The sequence below is a fragment of the Microtus oregoni genome, unplaced genomic scaffold (assembly GCF_018167655.1).
Source record: "Microtus oregoni isolate MIOR12 unplaced genomic scaffold, Mior012 000009F_ref0000495, whole genome shotgun sequence".
Lineage (NCBI taxonomy): Eukaryota > Metazoa > Chordata > Mammalia > Rodentia > Cricetidae > Microtus > Microtus oregoni.
In genome coordinates, this window is record NW_024543068.1 from 21057951 (window position 1) to 21076808 (window position 18858).

At 46.5% G+C, this 18858-nt stretch overlaps 1 protein-coding gene across 3 annotated transcripts in view; it reads right to left on the bottom strand.

The window, feature by feature from the left end:
• Syne2 (spectrin repeat containing nuclear envelope protein 2) overlaps window positions 1–18858 on the bottom strand; it is a 135599-nt gene that overhangs the window by 29857 nt on the left and 86884 nt on the right. For 2 of the 3 annotated variants that reach the window (XM_041658050.1, XM_041658049.1), the window contains exons 42-50: window positions 17411–17565; window positions 17176–17320; window positions 16462–16556; window positions 14944–15178; window positions 14457–14651; window positions 12692–12817; window positions 10572–10727; window positions 8420–8578; window positions 7326–7492 (exon numbers count right to left, since the gene is read on the bottom strand). In XM_041658050.1, coding sequence (XP_041513984.1) covers window positions 7326–7492; window positions 8420–8578; window positions 10572–10727; window positions 12692–12817; window positions 14457–14651; window positions 14944–15178; window positions 16462–16556; window positions 17176–17320; window positions 17411–17565 — 1433 coding nt within the window. Of the gene's footprint in view, window positions 95–7325; window positions 7493–8419; window positions 8579–10571; window positions 10728–12691; window positions 12818–14456; window positions 14652–14943; window positions 15179–16461; window positions 16557–17175; window positions 17321–17410; window positions 17566–18858 lie in introns of those variants that run through there. The other variant, XM_041658053.1, reaches the window with a different exon arrangement.

An 18858-nucleotide genomic window follows, 5' to 3' on the forward strand; every position in this document is an offset into this window, starting at 1 on the left:
AATAAAGAACATGTCTCTTCTCCAGCTCTCTTCACACACACACAGCCTTTGTTCTGACGTTACAGGATTGCAAGGCTGAGAGGAGAAAGTCCCAGCCTTATCTTGGCACCGTGATACGTATGAAGAGCTGTAAAGCCAGGGAGGAGACATTTAGACTTGGAACATGGTGGGGCGGGGGGGGGGGGGGTGATTTCTGGTCTATAATTTCTCTGTGTCATGTTTATAAGCAGCAGTGCAGCCTGAAGCCTGAGCCATGCAGGGGCGCCTTCCTCAGCCCCGAAGACGACATTGCCCTGAGGAGTTTTCCTCTTGCTGGAGATCTTCAGTCCTGCCTGAGAAGGCCAGAGTTCATGGACTCTGCCACTGATTGCTGCAGAGGGACCCCACCTTGCAGTAGAAATGAACCTTAAGATAGAGGAAGCGATTTTAGCTCCTCCTTCCTAGGTTCTCCAAAATGTAGAACATGGGAGTCTCCTGTGGAAATGGGTCAGGCTGGCCTCTTCCCTCATTTTGAGACGTGATCACCTGTGTTCCTACAACCTCTCACTTGGCCGTTACCATGCCCCACCACCTTGAGAGCAAGCCTCCTTTGCCAGGGGAGAGGCTTGGCAACCTTTCTCCTAATTGTAGTGTCTGTTTTGTTCATGCCCGCATTCTGGGCTGTTTTTGTGACCTTGTAAGTACCGGACACTGAGGTTTATTCCCTGACTACGCACATTGGGCCAGTTGCTTCCCATCTGCTGATGGCTGCTTTCCCCTTGGGGTAGCCCTAGGCTCCCAGGAAGACATTTCTGCAGGGTAACAGAAGTCATATGCTCCAGAAGTGGAATGACTGGGCTGATGGCAAGGGAAAGGGAAGTGTGGAGGCCAACCTCCAGCTACCCCTTCCCTACGCCCAGCAGCCCCCCAGCTCCTTCCAGGCACCTGCGGTGGCTAAGCTGAGACAGCTTTCTGACTGGTTTGGTCTTTCACGGTGACCTTGAGAAACTACAGTTAGGAAGAGAGCCATGAAAAGGGATGAAAAGCAATCGTAACCGATGGTTGCCAGGGTAATAACTGTTGAGCTCAAATGACAACATCTTGCTTGCTATTAGTATAAACTTGATAGGCTTTGTGCGACGGTAGGGGAAATGTGAGAAGCACATTTAGTTCCTTCCAGTGTCTTTCCATGGACTTGATATTTCTGACAACAAAAGAGCCACCCAATGTCAACAGGGAGGGTCTAGTCTTTTGTTTACCTGTTACTCGGGTCTCTCCTTCATACACTACTAGCATAAGGATACTAAGCCTATTCACGGTGATGCCACTGAGGCGGCATTCAAGAGAAAAGTAGCGATGCTTTCCTTAGAAACTGTAGCTAAACAAACTGAGTACGGCCAGTAATGATCCTCATACAGGGGAGATCTTCCAGGCCCTGGCCATTTTCATCAGCTCATTTGCCCACACCACTAGCAATAGTCTTTAAAAATGGTCCCACCCCAGGGCTGAGGTGATAGCTCAGGTGGTAAAGTGTCACACGAGCGTGAGAACCTGTGTTCAGATCCCCAGCACCTACATAAAAGCTGGGCATGGTGATATACATACGTGTAGCCCTAGCTCGGGGGTGGGGTGTATAGGAAGCAAGAAGACAAGTGCATTGCCAAGATCTCATTGGCCAGCCATCTAGCCAACCCATGAACTTGGGGCTGTGAGATGCCATGAGGCAGATGTGTGTGGCTGGATCCGTGATTGTCTTGACACTCTCTCATCTGGATCTTGATCCTCACAGATGTCCCGCCATGGGGACAGGAAGCGTGTACATGGTTTCTCAGCATGGAGATGGAGGCTCAAGACTTATCTGAAAATTTCTGATTTACTTCACTCCATTGCTCATGTGTTTCCCAAACAGACTTCCCATCAAGAGCACCACACCTCGATACCACATCTGGACACATGTTAGGAATGAAGGTCTTGGCGCCTCACCCAGATCCCTGGATGGAGCAGCTCTAGATGTGGGACACTGAGGCAGGTTGTGATGCACACTGAAGCCAGAGAACCACTGTCTTCTAGTAGACAGTACCTGGCATCAAGTTCTAGGTTTCAGAAAAAAATTTAACACAGTGCCCTGGAAAGTCAGCATCCTACAAGAGCCTAGCATGCCCTGAAGATGCTTTGTGCAGTGAGACAGACAGACTCTGGTGATGTGGGATTCCCCTCTGTATGCTGTGAATATCACTGATTAATAAAGAAACTGCTTTGGGCCTACAGCAGAGCTATAAGGGAACAGAGCAAGGCAGGGAAAACTAAACTGAATGCTGGGAGAAAAAAAAGGCAGAGTCAGGGAGCCTCCATGGAGCCACCAGAGGGGAAAGACACAAGCTGCCAGCTGGAACCTTGCCAGTAGGCCACCAGCCTTGTGGTAAAATATAAAATAATAGAAATGGGTTAACCAAACATATAAGAGCTAGCTAGCAATACGCTTAAGTCATTGGTCAAGCAGTGATTTAATTAATACAGTTTCTGAGTGATTATTGTGTGGCTCTGGGAAGCCGGGAATGAACAAGCGGCCTCCAACAACACTCTGGTTCCTGTTCCCACCCTGAGTGGACGTCATTTCCCTTCTCTGATTGGCAGTTTCCCTTCTGTAAATGAAGGCGTGGGCTGACCTTGCAGTGTTATTTCAGGAGCCTGGTTCTGCTCACCTCCCCAGAAGCCTGGCTGTCTGGGATGGTCAGATGATAATATTGCTTTAAGAAACCTCTTGTGTCTTATTGCTCTAACTAGGACCTCAAGAACTATACTGAATAGATATGGAGAGAGTGGACAACCTTGTCTTGTTCCTGATTTCAGTGGGATCGCTGGGAGTGTCTCTCCATTTAGTTTGATGTTGGCTGTTGGTTTGCTGTATATTGCCTTTATTACGTTTAGGTATGTTCGTTCCTTGTATTCCTGGACCTAAGCAGAGAACTCTCAACAGAGGAATCTAAAATGGCTGAAGGACACTTAAGAAAATGTTCAACATCCTTAGTCATCAGAGAAATGCAAATCAAACAATTCTGAGATTTCATTTTACACTTATAAATTCTTACAGGCTAAGATCAAAAACATCGATGACAACTTATGCTGAAGAGGTTGTGGGGAAGAGGGAATACTTCTGCATTGCTGGTGGGAATGCAAGCTGGTACAACCCCTTTGGATGTCAGTGTGGCGATTTCTCAGAAAATTAGGAAACAACCTTCCTCAAGACCCAGTAATACCACTTTTGGGTATCTATCCAAAGGAAGCTCAATTGTGCCACAAGGACATGTGCTCAACTATGTTCACAGTAGCATTATTTGTCATAGCCAGAACCTGGAAACAACCTAAATGCCCATCGACCAAAGAATGGATAAAGAAAATGTGGTACATTTACACAATGGAGTACTACACAGCAGAAAATAAATAATGACATCTTTAATTTTGTAGGAAAATAGATGGAGCTAGAAAACATTTTGAGTAAGGTAACCCAGACCCAGAAAGCCAATTATCATATGTACTCACTCATAAATGGTTTCTAAACATAAAGCAAAGAATCAGCCTACAAATCATAATCCCAGAGAACCTAGACAACAATGAGGATCCTAAGAGAGACATATGTGGATCTAATCTACATGGAAAGTAGAAAAAGACAAGATCTCCTGAGTAAATTGGGAGCATGGGGACCTTGGGGGAGGGTTGAAGAAGAGGGGAGAAGCAGGGAGGGGAACAGAGTAAAATGTAGAGCTCAATAAAAATCAATTAAAAAAGAAACCTGTTGTGTTGTACTAATTATTTTTAAAATAATTGTGAATAAAACCAAAGTACTAGATTGGGGGGGGGGCTTTTTCTTTACTTTTTTTTTTTTAAACCAGTGAATAGACCTGCTTCAGTGGGTTTTAGAGTACTGAACACCATGCTAAGCCTTCAACTTTAACTTAGGTCTATGGTGAAGATCCCATAAGTTTTAGTCATTGTGTGCTTTCAACTAGAAGGGTATAGGGTGGCACGGGGGTGACAACTGTCTGAGTTGAGATCCTAGTTGCATTGTCAGCTGCCTTGGTTTGTACAAGTTACTCAACTTCAGCCCTCAGTTTCTTTATCAGTAACATGGGATGATGGTACCAACCTTTCAGAATTACATTGAAAATTGATGGCTCAGCAAGTAGGTCTTGCCACGTCTACTGACTTGAACCCTGGGATCCACATAGTGGAAGGAGACTCCCGCAGGTTGACCTCGGGCCTCCACCATATGATGTGGCACGCATCTCTAGCCCTCCCCCATCAATAAGTGTACCCAAAAGATCAAGTGACATCATGCATCAAAGCATATTGTTAAGAACTCAGTTGGCAGTCAAGATACTTGCTATTGTTGCCAACTGCTATGGCCAAGAAGGCGGATGAACTCCCAGCGGCTGTTTTCTCTTCTTCCCCCAGGCAACTGGCCAGAGATGGGCAGCCGGAGAGACAGAGACACCAACAGCCTGCTAACCTCTGCAGAGGATATAACTGACGAAGGCATGCTACTCTCTTCTTCAGAAGCATAAGCTAGGTCTTACTCCTGAATGACCCACGAGCAAGTGTGATGTCATCACACCCTTGATTAGTGTCAAGTACCCAAGCTGACGTGGACCATAAAGACAACACCAGCAGAGCCACGATTCACCCACCAAAAACAAATTCTTAATCTCATCTACTAGAATGCTTATTCATTCAACAAATACACGGGACAGTGTTCTCAGCCCTGGGAACAATTAATGATTTAAAATTGAGTTTATTATGTGTGTGGATAAGAGAGGTGAGAGCCAGCACACATGTGCCACACAGCCCGTGTGGAAGCCAGAGGAGAAACTGCTGGAGTGAGTTCTCTCTTTCCACCACTACTTGGCTTCTGGGAGTCGAACTCCTATCATTAGGCTTGCACCAGAAGTACTTTTTACCCAGCGAGCCTCCGTGCCTGCCCAGCAATGGGAATAAATTTAATGGCATCCTCGGCCTCGTGGAGGAAGGATCTGCTTCCACTTTACAATGAAAATGACAGATTACTAGTCCACACACAGGCTTCTCCATGCTCTTCTGGTCCTATGTCAAATGAGCAACACTTGTCATGTATCTGAAGCGGGCACAGCAGCTTGTGATGTGCTGTTGGACACACTGGGAAGATTGTAGGCCCATATTTCTATATGGCATGGCAGCCAAGCCATCAATCCATAGGCCACACCTGAGACGGGTCATGTAGCCTGCCAGGCAGGCTGCCGCTAACCTAACAAAAGGTCAGGATGTTTTGCTCCTTCCTTTGTAATTTGGAGGATGCCTTATAGAGATGCTGATTCAAGCCTACCCATGACAGCTAGCGTACACAACAGACAGGTAGTTGTGGATTGACAAAAGGCCATTCACCTGGTTACCTAGGAGACAGAATACTAATGTATTTCACCCTCTGTTAAGTTTTGGTATAAAGACTGTTTAGAGAATAAATGGGGGAATTTTTCAGGACGTGAACCCAGGATATCACAAGGGACCTCTGAGAATCTCCCTCCCGATGAAACCATGGAAGTCGTGTCTTTATTCCCGTCTCCTCCACGCCAGTCCAGAGATAGTTTGTGTTGGGGTCTGGTAGAGAAATAATTGAGGGTCCGGGCTAGCACGGGACCCCGACAGAAGATTTGGAAACAGGCTTAGAGACTTAGAGTGCACAGGAAAGCCAGCAGAGGCTCAAAACGAAGTCTTGCTACTGTCCTGCTTCTTTTTCAAACGGTAAATTGAAGCTAAATTCAGTCCTGCCTCATCTTCTAACCAGTTCCCCTGGTCATTCTTTAGGAACTCTGTCACCACTGGGGGACCACAATGGACTCAGACTTGACTGAGGAGGCCAAATCTGTGGCTGACAGTCAAAGCTCCCATCTCTCCCAGGGTCATTTCTTATACTGTGCCAATGGGGCTTCCTGTCCCTTCCTGGGTGGCTTGTCTTCTGCTCCGCAGCCTGCCTGTTTGCTCACAACAAGGGTCTCTCTGCCTGCAGTGGTTCTCGGGACTTTCAAGCCTTCACTCAGGACCATCTGGGATGGCTCTTTCCTTGTCTCCGCCCCTCCACTCTCAGGAGAAGATAGAATCTGGACTCCCCATATGCTTGGCTTTATTGCTGCCAAATAGCCACTCCTATTAATGTAATGGACCCGTCTTACTTCCTGCCCGCTATGCAAACACCACTTAGTCCCTGCCTCTGCTGAGTCGGGCTCACTTATGGTTTCCAGTGATCAGAGAGGTAAAGGATAGGACACATGACTAACAGCATCCTATTCTTCTCCCTCTCCAAACCTTAATATGCTCTCCAGGCTCCCCTCTAAGTTCCAAATCAATCACATGTTCATGCTGGGCACACTGTCCTGTAAACATGTACCAGGCCAGTGGCAGACAATGTTGCACAAATGATCCCAAAATAAGATGTCTCGGAAGACCAGGCTGCAATAGAAAAACATGTAGTTTTGGGGGGTTGGGGTGGGGGGAGTGCTGTCTTTATATGGAAGACTTGAAAACAAAAGCCATCTAAAAGCTCTGGGCATCACCATTGGTTGTTGATGGGGAGGAAATATCACCAGCTCTATTTTGGACAACATGGCACCGGAGGACAGAGCTTTGATTTGTGGTCACATCTGAGAAGAAGATGCTACTCCAGTTGTGTCCCCCAGGGGACCTGGTGCCCATCACACCAGGTGCATGGTCACAAAGGACCCTTAGCAGTGCACACTGGGCTCCTGCTGTGGGGGCATCAAGGACCCCCTGGCTGCTACACAGAGTGAGGCAGGAACAGGCAGGCATTATTTCATGGGGGGACATGCTCATTCCAGCAGAGAGTGACAGTTCCCATGAGACCTCCCCTTTAGGATCTCTTTCCACACCAAGTTTCTGACTCTTGTTTAAAACAAATCCAGCTGGGCATAGTGGCAAGTACTCTGGCTGCTTGGGAGGCAGAGGAGGGAAGATTGGTTGGAGGTCAGCCTGGGGAACATAGCCAAATCCCGCTCTCAACAACAGCAGCAGCAGCAATCAAAATGGTAGCTCATGCTAAAGTGCTTTGTCTAGCATGTTTGTGAGGCTGAATTTAATCCCTAGACACCCTCCATGCACACACATCTAATTCATGTCAAATTTTACTAAAATATCATCTCCAATTATTGTTCAAATCAGAATTCCTGCTCCTCTCCCCCGAACTACAAACCTGGACATTTATAAACCTGTCAGGTTACCACGCAGGACGACTGAACTTGGCTAGCCAGCTCTGGGAGGCAGTCTCTAGAGGTAGACATGAATTATTTTGGACCACTTCTTACCTCGATCCAATGACATCGAAAAGATGCCGCCAGCGGTCGTTGATTTTGCTGAGCTTGTCGTCCATCTCGGCCGCCTTGGCCTTGCTGCTGGCCTTGATTAGCTGCTCGCCCATCTGTTTCAGCTGCAGCTTGCTTTCACTGAATGAGCTTATTTCTTCCATGCAATCCTGGTAGACACCAAAGCACAAGGCCCGAGCCATCACCACCAGCTCAGTCCTTCTCCAGCCCAGGGCACACACCGTTCTCTCTTAATGCACTCTTTGGGTTTGTTTTTGCTTTATCGGACAGGGTCTCCCACTGAACTCCAGGCAATATTCCCACCTCCGCCTCCCAGGTGATGGGATTGCAGGCACGTACTCTCACGCTGGCTACATGAGTGTTAATGGCAAAAAAAAAAAAAAAAAAAAAAAAAAAATCTTATACTTGTCAACAGAGTTCTTCGAGGAATGGCTCACATCAGCTAGGTGACTACCAGGTGTTTAAGGCAGTAGTGACTTTATCTCACTGTGTAGCCCAGGCCTGCAGCTCATGGTCCTCCTGTCTCAGCCTCCTGAGTGTTGGTGCTCCCATGCCTGCCTATAGGCACTTTCTTTTTCTTTATCCTCGCTGTGCTGAGGGTTGAATTCGGGGCTTCATGCATGCAAAGGCAAGAACTCTATCACCGGGGCTATGAGAACCCCTTGTTTTCCCCTCACAAATGTGGAGCCGAAACAAAATGGACTCAACTGAGTCAGACTGAGGTCCAAGGTTCCCCCCCGGCCCCAGGGTTGATGGAGAGGTGTTTTGAGATGCTCAAGTCACTTCTGTCCCCGAAGCTGACTTCCTCTTTGACTTGGGTCCCACATTACAATAACTAGAGAAACCATCGCTGGCTAGTCTTCCCAACGGAGGGAAAGCAGCCTTCCTCAGCACCGCGTCCACCTATGACAGTTCATGCTCCCTACCTTTCTCACTTCCTCCTTTGGAAAGACCAAAAAGAGTCCTCTTGAGACACGAACACTGCCATGTAACAACGTGGCACTGTGGCTCTTGGAGCCTGCAAAGGCCCTTGACCCTCCTCAGTGCACCCACGTGGGCACCCCGCCCCCACTCACCTTCTGTAGCTTTTCAATCATCTCCTCAATGCTAATATCCGCTGTCTGTAGAACTTTGTTTTCCATCTGGACCAGCCAAGCACACAATTCCTTGTTTTTTTCATTGAACACGATCCATGAATTGAGCCTGTCTTCAATCTCCTGCTTGCGGATAGCCACCTAGGGATGACATGCATTTTGGTAGCTGAGGCTAGCCGGGAAGGAAAATCCCTTGGCTCCCCCCAAAAAAAGTGAGCACCCCACCCCACCCCCAAGGGTCACAAACACAAATGAACACCGATGTCATTCACTTGGGTCAGCATCTGTCTCTAAAACCTGTTTCGTTCTCTCGAAACCTAGGGCTCAGCACTAACAAAAGTTTTTTTTCCACCCTTGGTGACTGCCACTAAAAACTAACAAAAGATGAAAGGATGGCATTTGCACTCTGTGTGTTTGCACTGACGAGCCCCACTACACAGAAAGGTTAGGTAAACACAGACACATAGCTCAACTTTGTTTTCCCTGTTCTTTGTATGTAACACATTCACCGATTGCTACCTTGTAACTTTGTGGCCCAAACCTTTTCCCTTTCAAAACGGATCAAATCCATATATCCAGAAGGCCAGTGTTCAGCTTACTTGTTTTGAAAAGTATCATCCAGATCACAATATTTAAAAGAAAAAGCAGCCAATCATTAGTAATGCAAATGACCAGAAAACTTAAAAGATGCAAAAGTGTTTGAGTATTTAAACAAACAAAAAATAAAACCCCAAACAATTCATTTAATCTACTTTGCCTTTGCACACTGTAGCTTTTGTCTGGAAACCATAAAAATGTCACCAAAAACTGGTCTGGAGCAAGCAGGCTGACCCCCAAACACCCAGTGTTCGGTTATGCTAACACCAGCCAAGGGGCTTCCCTCCTTTCTTAGAAGGCTACAAACCAGCCTTCCTAAATGTACAGCTATTCTCAGTTTCTAAAAGTCTTTGAAACCCTAAGAGTTTAAATGGAGCAGTGAGGAGTTCTTTTGGTTTAAGTTTTAGCACCCACTTTATAGGGGCTGCAGTCCCCTGAGATTTTTCTCACCACGCACAAAAGAACCTCTGCTCTTTGCAGAGTGAGGTCAAGATACCAAATGCCTGCTTCTGTGTCCTGTCCAGCCGCATGCGTTTAAAAGGCCCGAAAATCTACCCCCTTAGAGAAACAAGCATTTTGCTCCCATTCCTCCGGCATCTATTCATTTTTTAGCTTCTAAGAGTTCCGGCATTCTGTGCCAGGATAGAGTCCACAATGCTAACAATTAGGACCATCTGGAGGATGCTCTTTGAGCTTTCTTGACTCTTAGAAGACTTTAAAGATTCTGAGTATTTCCTTTTGCATAAAACATGAATCGGAACAATTTAACAGACAGGCAGAGCACACTGTAACTACTAAAACTGAGTTTTTGATGGAGTATTTTTACTTCAAAATGTAATTAAAAGCGTCTTTAGAACACAGGTATTTACAAACATCAAATTCATGCGCACACGCACACGCACGCGCACATGCACAAACAAAATAATAAGATTAAGGAATTAACTTTTCCTGAGAATTATGTATCCTTAAAACAAGGATCTTTAAGATTAATTGAGCCCTTTAATTCCACCTTGATCCTGCCACAGACTTGAACTGTGTAATACTCTGAGCACAATTCCAGTCTTATCCTGTAGAAGCTGAGGGCCTTAGGCTACAGTCCATCACTTCAGAGTTTAAAAACCAGCTCCTAGGACCAACCATCTGACTGCAGGGAAGGCTGGCTCTCAGATAGCCCCTCCCAGCCTATGGGCATCTAGGTTCTGGTGTTTGGCCTAGGGGAGGGGTCTCTGATTCGCACTGCGAGCCACTAAGCAGAATCACTGCCAGCAGGACCCTTGCTTACCTCCCAGCTTAAGCTGATCTCAAAACAAAAACCCCAAAACAACTCAGAAGTGTGCAAAGCTGTTTTGTGAACCCCACTGAGACAAAGAGGTCAAATCTCTTAAAACCGGTTGCTACCTCCTAACAGAACCAGCGGGGGCACAGGGGTCCCAGGGCCATAGGGCCTCCACTTCAACAAGTCGGGATCCTTTCCTTCGGCTTTGGGACACTTCAGTCATCTCCCCTCAGCCCCGCACTTTGAAGCTGGCTGACTTACTCTCAGGCAGAGATCCTCCCATTGTCTGTGTAGAAGCTCAATCTGCTCCTTCAGAACCGTCACGTCCTCCGCCAGGATGTGCCGGCTCAAGTCCGCCTTCATAGTTTGAAGCTCTTTCAAGTTGTGCGTCCAGTTAGCCAGAGGTTTCTCGACTTCCTGCATTTAAACACAAGGAGAAATTGGGGGGAAAGCGCCTGCAGTTCCAGCCGCTGCTCTTTCCAAACCTGTAGGCTAATCCTTTGATTAGGCTCTGGGGGAGGGGAGCCGGGGGAAGGGGAGGGACCTTCGGAATGAGAAACAGCCGCTACCACGGTCCTGCCAGGCAGCCTACAGTCACCTTTCTCTCAGGGGACACAGCCTTAGCTCTTCAAGCCCCTTCCTTCAGGTGGTGGGAGTTCAGGAAAGTCATTCTGTTGGAAAGTCATCCAGGACCTTTACTGAGGGTGTCATGTAAGAAGGGCAAGATGGGCACACGTTTCTGGATTAAGATCCAGAGGCTATGTAAAGAGGTAGGTCACAGCAAGTGTGATTTCTCACTTTCCGAATGCATGGGTGCGTGTACCACTAACACGGGGGCCATCATACAACACCCACTCTGTTTGGAAGGAGTAATTTTTGATATTCTGAACAACAGAAGGAAAAGTTGCTTGCTGATAAATGACAGAGATTGGTTAGCAGATAGTTTCCTATATCATTCATTCGTTCATTCATTCATATGCAGCTCAAACCTAGGGCCTCACACTAGCTAGGCAAAGACTCCCACGAGCTACCCTGTCAGCTCCAACTAGTTTATGAAATGAAGTAGTTTTCAGATCTAACAAATCAAAGCAATTAATCAAGAAAATCCTTTTCACTACCGAGGAAGTGAAAGGAAACAGCCCAAACACCCCTGAGTCTAGCAGATTTTAACTGTATTTAGGGTTACTTATCCATGGCGCCTTTTCCAGGCCTCTCAGTTCCTACCCTTCAGTTGACATCGGAAGGAAGCTACTGCGTCACTTAGGCCAGAAATCAGTCTAAAGAGCGGCCACAGTAACGAGCTGCTAATTCTGATGGATGGCTGTTCGGTGCTCCGTGTACTACATGGCATGACCTCATCACTTGCTAACATTCTGTGTTTCATAAACTGGCCCATATATTTCTTTCTACTTTTTTTTTTTTTATAATTCAATCCCTAGTCACTGAAGTAAGAAAAAATTAAGAAACCATCCCAAAGGATTCAGAAAAAAAAAAATCTCTTAAATACCAAATCTGCGGACAAAAAAAGAGACGTAGAGGTTCCTGCCCTGGTGTTCAGTGATCCTAGTTCCTGTCTATAACTCTTCCTCTTCTACAAAGACCTCTGATATTCAAGATCACTTTCTAATTAGGTAGAACGCAGTTTGGAGGGATTTATATGTTATACTTAACCAAAAGACCTCAACTCTGCTGGTTTTCCAGGTGTGGTTTTTAAGTCACACCTCACTCTTACTTCAAAGACAAGGTCAGGATAAAAAGTTTTTCCTTTGTCTTTTTTTTTTTTTTTAAAGTCCAATCAGAGCCAGGAACATGGCTCGGTGGGTAAAAGCTCTTACTCCGGACGTCTGATAACCCAAGTTCAGATCCCTGGACCCACATGAAAGTCAGACACAGTGGCACATGTCTGTAATCCCAGCATTCCTACGGATGGCAAGATGGGGGTACAGAGATAGGGGAATCCCCCAGAAGCTCGCTGGCTAGCTAGCCTGGAGTACTTAGCCAAAGAACAAACAGCACAAACATGGTGGAGGCTGCAGACTTGATGCCCAAAGCTGTTGTCTGACCTCCATCCAACACGCGCACACGCATTCACAAATCAATTAGGCCAGATCTTATATCACAGAGAAGAAACAGAGGACACGAAGGAGAATTGCCCCAGGAGCCTGTGATGTACAGTTCGCTTCGCAAAAGCCTTTCTCATCTTTAAACAATGACCACATGATCTAACATCGATTCTCACACCTTAAGAGACCAGAATGATGGCTTTTCCAGCTGATCAGAAAACTCAGCTTTATCACAGAGAGAGAGGCAGGCAAACACTTTAAGCAGCGCCCAGAAGGCCGCTGTATGATTATCTTGGTCACTGGCTCAGACATCAATACCTTCATCAGCTCCTTTTCTCTGTGGAGGTCCTCGTGAAGCTCGGGGAGAGGATTTCTGCTTTGTGATTTCAGGACTTGCAGCCTGCTTTGCAGCTCCTTGATTTTCTCTTCACACTGGTCCCAGGTCTATTTGAAAACAGCATTGAAACCGGTAAGTCCTTGGCTCTCCAGAACGAACTACAGAACAGACCCGCTCGCTCATTTAATGCACACACTCTGTCTTTTAGGTGGGTTTGGAGAAGCCACCCAGAAATCGGTTCCTGTCTTGTGCAGACTGACTGAAGGGAGATGTGGGACATAATCACTGGGACGGATTGGTTTGGAAGTATCTCTTTTCATCTTTCTGATCTATTATATCACTTTTGGATATGTCCACATCAAAGAGGCTACTGTAAGGATTGAGTCTAACACCCACATCTTCAGAGTGCATCCCAATAGCAGAGCCAGGCAAAGCACACTGGCATTCCCCCTTGTTTATCTCTTCTGATGCCTGGCTTTGGCCAACCTTTCACCTTGCAGCCACCCACCCCCCTGCCTGCTGCCTTCTGCTTGAAAGACTTTGGGGTTTGCAAAGAGTTTTCAAGTTGTATCTGCTCCCCTAGCTCACACATGTCACGTACCCCACAGAACAAAACTCACCCCCCCCCCCCCGTTCACAGCACAGGCGCTCTGACCAGCCCACAGACATTTACTGCCTACTTAGAAAGACCGTTCTGCTATCCGTTTTCAGTGCACACAACAGATTAGAGGGATGCCAGGAATAAGCCAGACACAAAACAAAACTAGCTTAATATTTTGGCAAGAAAATAAAAACTGCATTTGAAATCCAAGAGCATTGGTGGTGTTCGGTCATTAAGTTTAACACAGTTCAGTCCTTTAGAACACTTGGTATTCTGGCAAAATCAAACCAAAACCAAACCAAAAATAAACCAGCCAACCAAACAGACCAAAACTAAGATTTTCCTACTAATGACTCAAAACTTTTCTGTTCTTAAACTCATAGTTATTGATTACCCAAGAAACTCCCGTCTGTGGAAGAGTGCGTTCATTCTCTGGTGATAGCAGAGAAACCCAGAACAACTGTGCTTATTCTCATGTGTCCTGCCCAGGCTGGAGCCTAAGTGAGTGTTCATTTCATGTATTGAACATCCAGTGAATGTGAATGTTTCATGTCTCATCCAACTGTTCTTACATGTATTTATTTACTTATTTATTTAGTGTGTGAGGTGGGTGTGCCACAGTACATGATGGGGGTCGGAGGGCATTTTGCAGGAGTTGGTTCTCTCTTTCCACCATATGGTTTTCAGGGATTGAACTCAGGTTGTAGGCTTGGCACCAAGTACCTTTACCCACGGAGCCATCCTACTGGACCAAAGTAAATACCTTCTTCATAGCATCTCAAGTGTTTACATTTGCAATACTTGGTTTTTCCCATACAGCTATTATTTTATTAATAGTAGTAACTGGCATGACTCATACATTGGTAGGATATTCATTGGAAAATTCAGAATGCCAGATTTTATTTATTTTATTTTATTGTTTTTGGTTTTTCTAGACAGAGTTTCTCAGTGTAGCCTTGGCTGTCCTGGAACTCGCTCTTGTAGACCAGGCTAACATGGACTCACAGAGATCCGCCTGCCTCTGTATCTGAGTGCTGGGGTTAAAGGGCTGTACCACCACTTGGCAGAATACCAGAGTTTTAAAAACCATTCTTGTGGCAAGGCCGACAAGAACCATATGTAGTATATTACAGTGTCACACTGACCTCTGCTGTGGTCTGGAGCTGGCTGATCATCTCTCCCAGGCTGAGCTCAGTGTCCTTCCAGGTGTCCTGAAGCTTGTTGACTTGTCTGTCAATGAACTCTTTAGTTTCCAGGCTGGGTGTGTTCCGTAATTTCTCCCCGGCCTCCAAGGCCAGCTCATAGGTGGTTCGCCGCCTCTGAACATGGATCTCTTTGTTCTAAAAAAGAAAAGAGGGTTTGCCTTAAGTCTCTGGGGTGATGAGAATATGACGGTGGATTTTCCTCAGAGCTTCTCTGAAATATTAAAGATGTAGAACTCTCAGCTTCTTCTCCAGCACCATATCTGCCTGTGTGCTGCCATGTCCTGCCATGATGACAATGAACTGAACCTACGAAACTGTAAGCCAGTCCCAGTGAATCGTTTTCCTTTACAAGGGTTGCTGTGGTCCTGGCGTCTCTTCACCGCAATAGAAGCCCTCACTCAGACACTCCACATTGTGAGTCTATTACCTTCAGCTCATGGATGAGGCGTCTGGTTTGGTAGAGGCTGTGACAGTCCTGCTCCTTCACGGCAGACAGGAGGTGGCCGGTGTCAGCGAGGAAACGGAGCAAGTCCTCCACAGAGGTGGTGAAGAACTGCCACTGTGCCACCTGCCTGTGGATGTCACGCTTCCTCTGCTGGACACCCCGGGCAGCGCTCTGCCATCCAGCTGAGAGCTTTGAGACTTCGGAGACAAATTCTGGCCTAGGAGAAACAGATGGTGAGAGAGTCCCAACACGGACAGGTAGGAAAGGAAACCAGCGAGGACGGACAGAAGTCTGCATGCACAACTCGCGTGAGAAACAACAGCATCATGAAACCTGAACCCTATCTTAAAGCACAGTGAGGGGTGTGATGTCACAGGTGGACCTAGCCTGATGTTTGGTCAGCACCCGGGGAAGCATTCCCTTAAACACCCAGAGCTATCTTCACATACACGATGCCAAGATCTTCCTGGAAATCTAGGAACTGGACCAATGGAAAATGAATAAAAGGGCGGGTGTTGGGTCATGCACCAGAGCGCTTTACATAACCAAACACCCAAAAGTGAGCCGCACCACGGTCACCCAACTAGCTCTTCTCAGGTGAACAAAACCTCTCACGTGAGATGTGAGGTCATTCTCTATCATGGGAAAGTCCCGCTTGTCATAATGAGCAATCAAAATAGCTTAGTGCGCTGGACGGGGCCTGCGTGTATCCCTCGAGGACTGTGAAAGAAGATTCGGAGGCCAGGGAAATGATAACCTATCAGGGTACTCAGAGATTCAAAGAGCTGGGCCACCTCTGCATTCTGGCCATGTCAATTAGCTCCATGAGCAATGGTTCAGCCTGCTCGGCAGGCTGGCCTCAGGGCTCTGCCTAGCCTGCCTGCTGCTGCCCACTGACTCCATCGGAGATGCCTGGGGAGACAGCTCTCCTCTTATGGCTATGACACAGCTTCGTGCTTGGGATAGTGAATGGCACCTCACAACTCATTGTCTAATAACAAAACCTCGTGGGTGAGACGGGAGAGAGAAGGGTAGCACAGACACATCATTCAAAACTTAGTTAATATGCTCGGGGAGCGGCCCTTCCCAGAAGCCTCTGCGCTGCCAACCTCATCCACTTCCAACAGGACAAGGTACCATTAGAATTTATGTGACCATGAGGCACAACCCTGTCCTGATGCGTAGGAAGAAGCCGGTCCCATGGTAAGACTACAGGGCACGGATGTAGTCAAGAGTTACGTGTTGACCGTTAGAAGGATTAGATAAAAACCTACGGCGCCTCTTGTGGAGAGCCGGAAGAGAGGTGACCCAAGGCTCCACACATGAGCAAAGACAAGGATGCAAAGACTTTACATAACTACCCCGAGAGATGAGAACTCATCATAGCATTGTATCAATTGATTAAAATGCCACATAGCACCCTTAATCACGTGCAGAGGCTCCTGGATCAGAAAACCTGTCCCGCCAAGAGCGTTAGTTCTGGAATCCCATACAGCTTACCTGGTCTTGGTTTCTGCTGTGTCCAGGAGCTGTAAGGACTGGGCCACATAAGCATCAGCAACTGTCTGGTTGATAGAAACTTCAGCTTCCAACATCTGTTTACAGACCAAAACGGAAAATATCAGTTGACAGAATTCATTGTTAGGAATCTGGAACTTAATGCTTCCTAGGAAAGCTCTCGGAGGACCTGTGGAGTGGATACTTTTCAAGTTACTGGATGTTAACTACAAAACAGTTCAACCATCATTTTAATATTATTTAGGCATTTATTATTATCATTATTATTATTATTTTGCTTTTTTGAGATAGGGTTTCTCTGCTTGTTTTTTTTTTTTGTTGTTGTTGTTCTTGTTTTTGTTTTTTGTTTCTTGTTTCTTGAGGCAGGGTTTCTCTATAACTTTAGATCCTGTCCTGGAACTAGCTCTTGTAGACCAGGCTGGCCTCGAACTCATTGAGATCCTCCTACCTCTGCCTTCTAAGTGCTGGGATTAAAGGCATGCCACACCACCTCCCGGCATATATTAATATGATTTATGCACATAATACTGAAAAAATCAGACCTGGTAATAGTAGCTATGCCTAAATGCCTATGATCATTGGAGGACAATTAAAAAATTTTTTTAGAGACAGGAACTCCTTTGTTTCATTTGAGTCTCTTTGCCCCGCCTTCTGCCCCAGGGTGAGCAGCTGAGGGACGGCAGAGCGCAGGTTTACCTCATAGGTTTTCTGTTGCTCCCGGAGAGCTGGGAGGCTGTGGGCGACGTTCACGGCAAGTGCCTCTTTCAGCTTCTCCAGAAGCTGGGTCCATTTCTCACAGTAATGAAGGAAGTTTTCATTCAACCCGTTTCCCTGAAGTTTGCTATAAAAATTTGAAAACACATAAAACCGAGCCTTATAATGACGTCAATTCTACCTTCCCTGAAGCCATAGTAGGGAGGGGTGTTCTGACCTGCAGTGGTCCAGCGCCGTGGCTGTTGCCCGGATCCACTGCCGGTTCACATTTTGTAATGTTTTTATTGTTATGTCACTGAGGGGGAGCCGGAGGCTCTCTTCATTCAAACGTTCAATGTCAGGTGACTGGGCTGTCAGCACCAGTACGTGGTTCTGTGGGGGAAAAAAAGTACAGATAAAATGTCTACACGATGAGATGGCCTCCTTACCGTAAAGATGAGGGAAAACAGGGCCTGAATAGGTAATACAACTTACATATAGTCAAACAGTTAGAGCTAGAACTGGGCCCAAACTTAAATTTCTCAGTGGTGTTCCTATCTGTGGTCAACAGCCTGTATATATGGCATGGTGGCTACTCTGACCTGTCAACTTCTTTTTTAAAATAATATTTTAATTAGCCTTTATTTTTTGTTTTAATTTATTTATTATGTATACAGTGTTTTGTCTGTCTGTATGCTTGCTGGCCAGAAGAGGGCACCAGATCTCATTACAGATGGCTGTGAGCCACCATGTGGTTGCTGGGAATTGAACTCAGGACCTTTGGAAGAGCAGTCAGGGCTCTTAACCTCTGAGCCATCTCTCCAGCCCCTGACCTGTCAACTTTGACAAGATTCAGAATCACCTAGGAGACACATCCTCAGGAATGTTTGTCAAGGTGACTTCGGGGAGATTTAACTGAGGAGGAAGACAGCTCTTGGAAGATAGCATCCTATGGGGTGGGAGGCATGTCTGAGCAAAAAGAGAAGCAACCAGCCGAGTGCCACCGCTCATCTTTCTGTACTTCCTGACTATGGGCGTGGTGTGTCAGGCTGCCTCACCTGAGCATGCCCCCCCTACCATGATGGACTGTGGGCCCTAAAACCATGAGACAGAATAACCCTCCTTCTTTGTGAAACCTCTGCTATTATTGGGTGTGTGCATGCGTGACATCAGAGGGTTCCTCTGTGGAACTCCTCCAACCTGTATGTGAGCTCCACCTGCAGAGCCGCCTTGCTGGTCTCCAAACCCTTCACAAGTTGCCTTTGCCAGGAATTCTGTCACAGCTGTGAGAAAAGTGACACACAGGAGCACCACACCTAAGCAGCCCAAGAAGTAGGGAGGGACATTAAATTCTGACCTTAAGCAAGACTGAAAATGAGGGGTTTTGTTTTAAAGAACAATTCTGGACCTCCAAGCCCTATATAACCTGCCAATACCGTGACCTTCAGTAGGCTGCAGAGTGCCTACACATCTTATGAAAATCTGATCCTTAATATGTTCCTGGCTGAGTGTGGTGCTTAAACCAGACTTCAAGGAAACATTCAACCCGTGTTTTCCTAGAGCGTGAAGTCAAAGAAAGAAGATTCATCCAAATACTAATTTTAAGAAGCTATTCCAAGAACAGCCTCTAGGTCAACAATACGTCTACAGTATGTTCAGTAAACACTTTCCACAGGATCTGCGCTC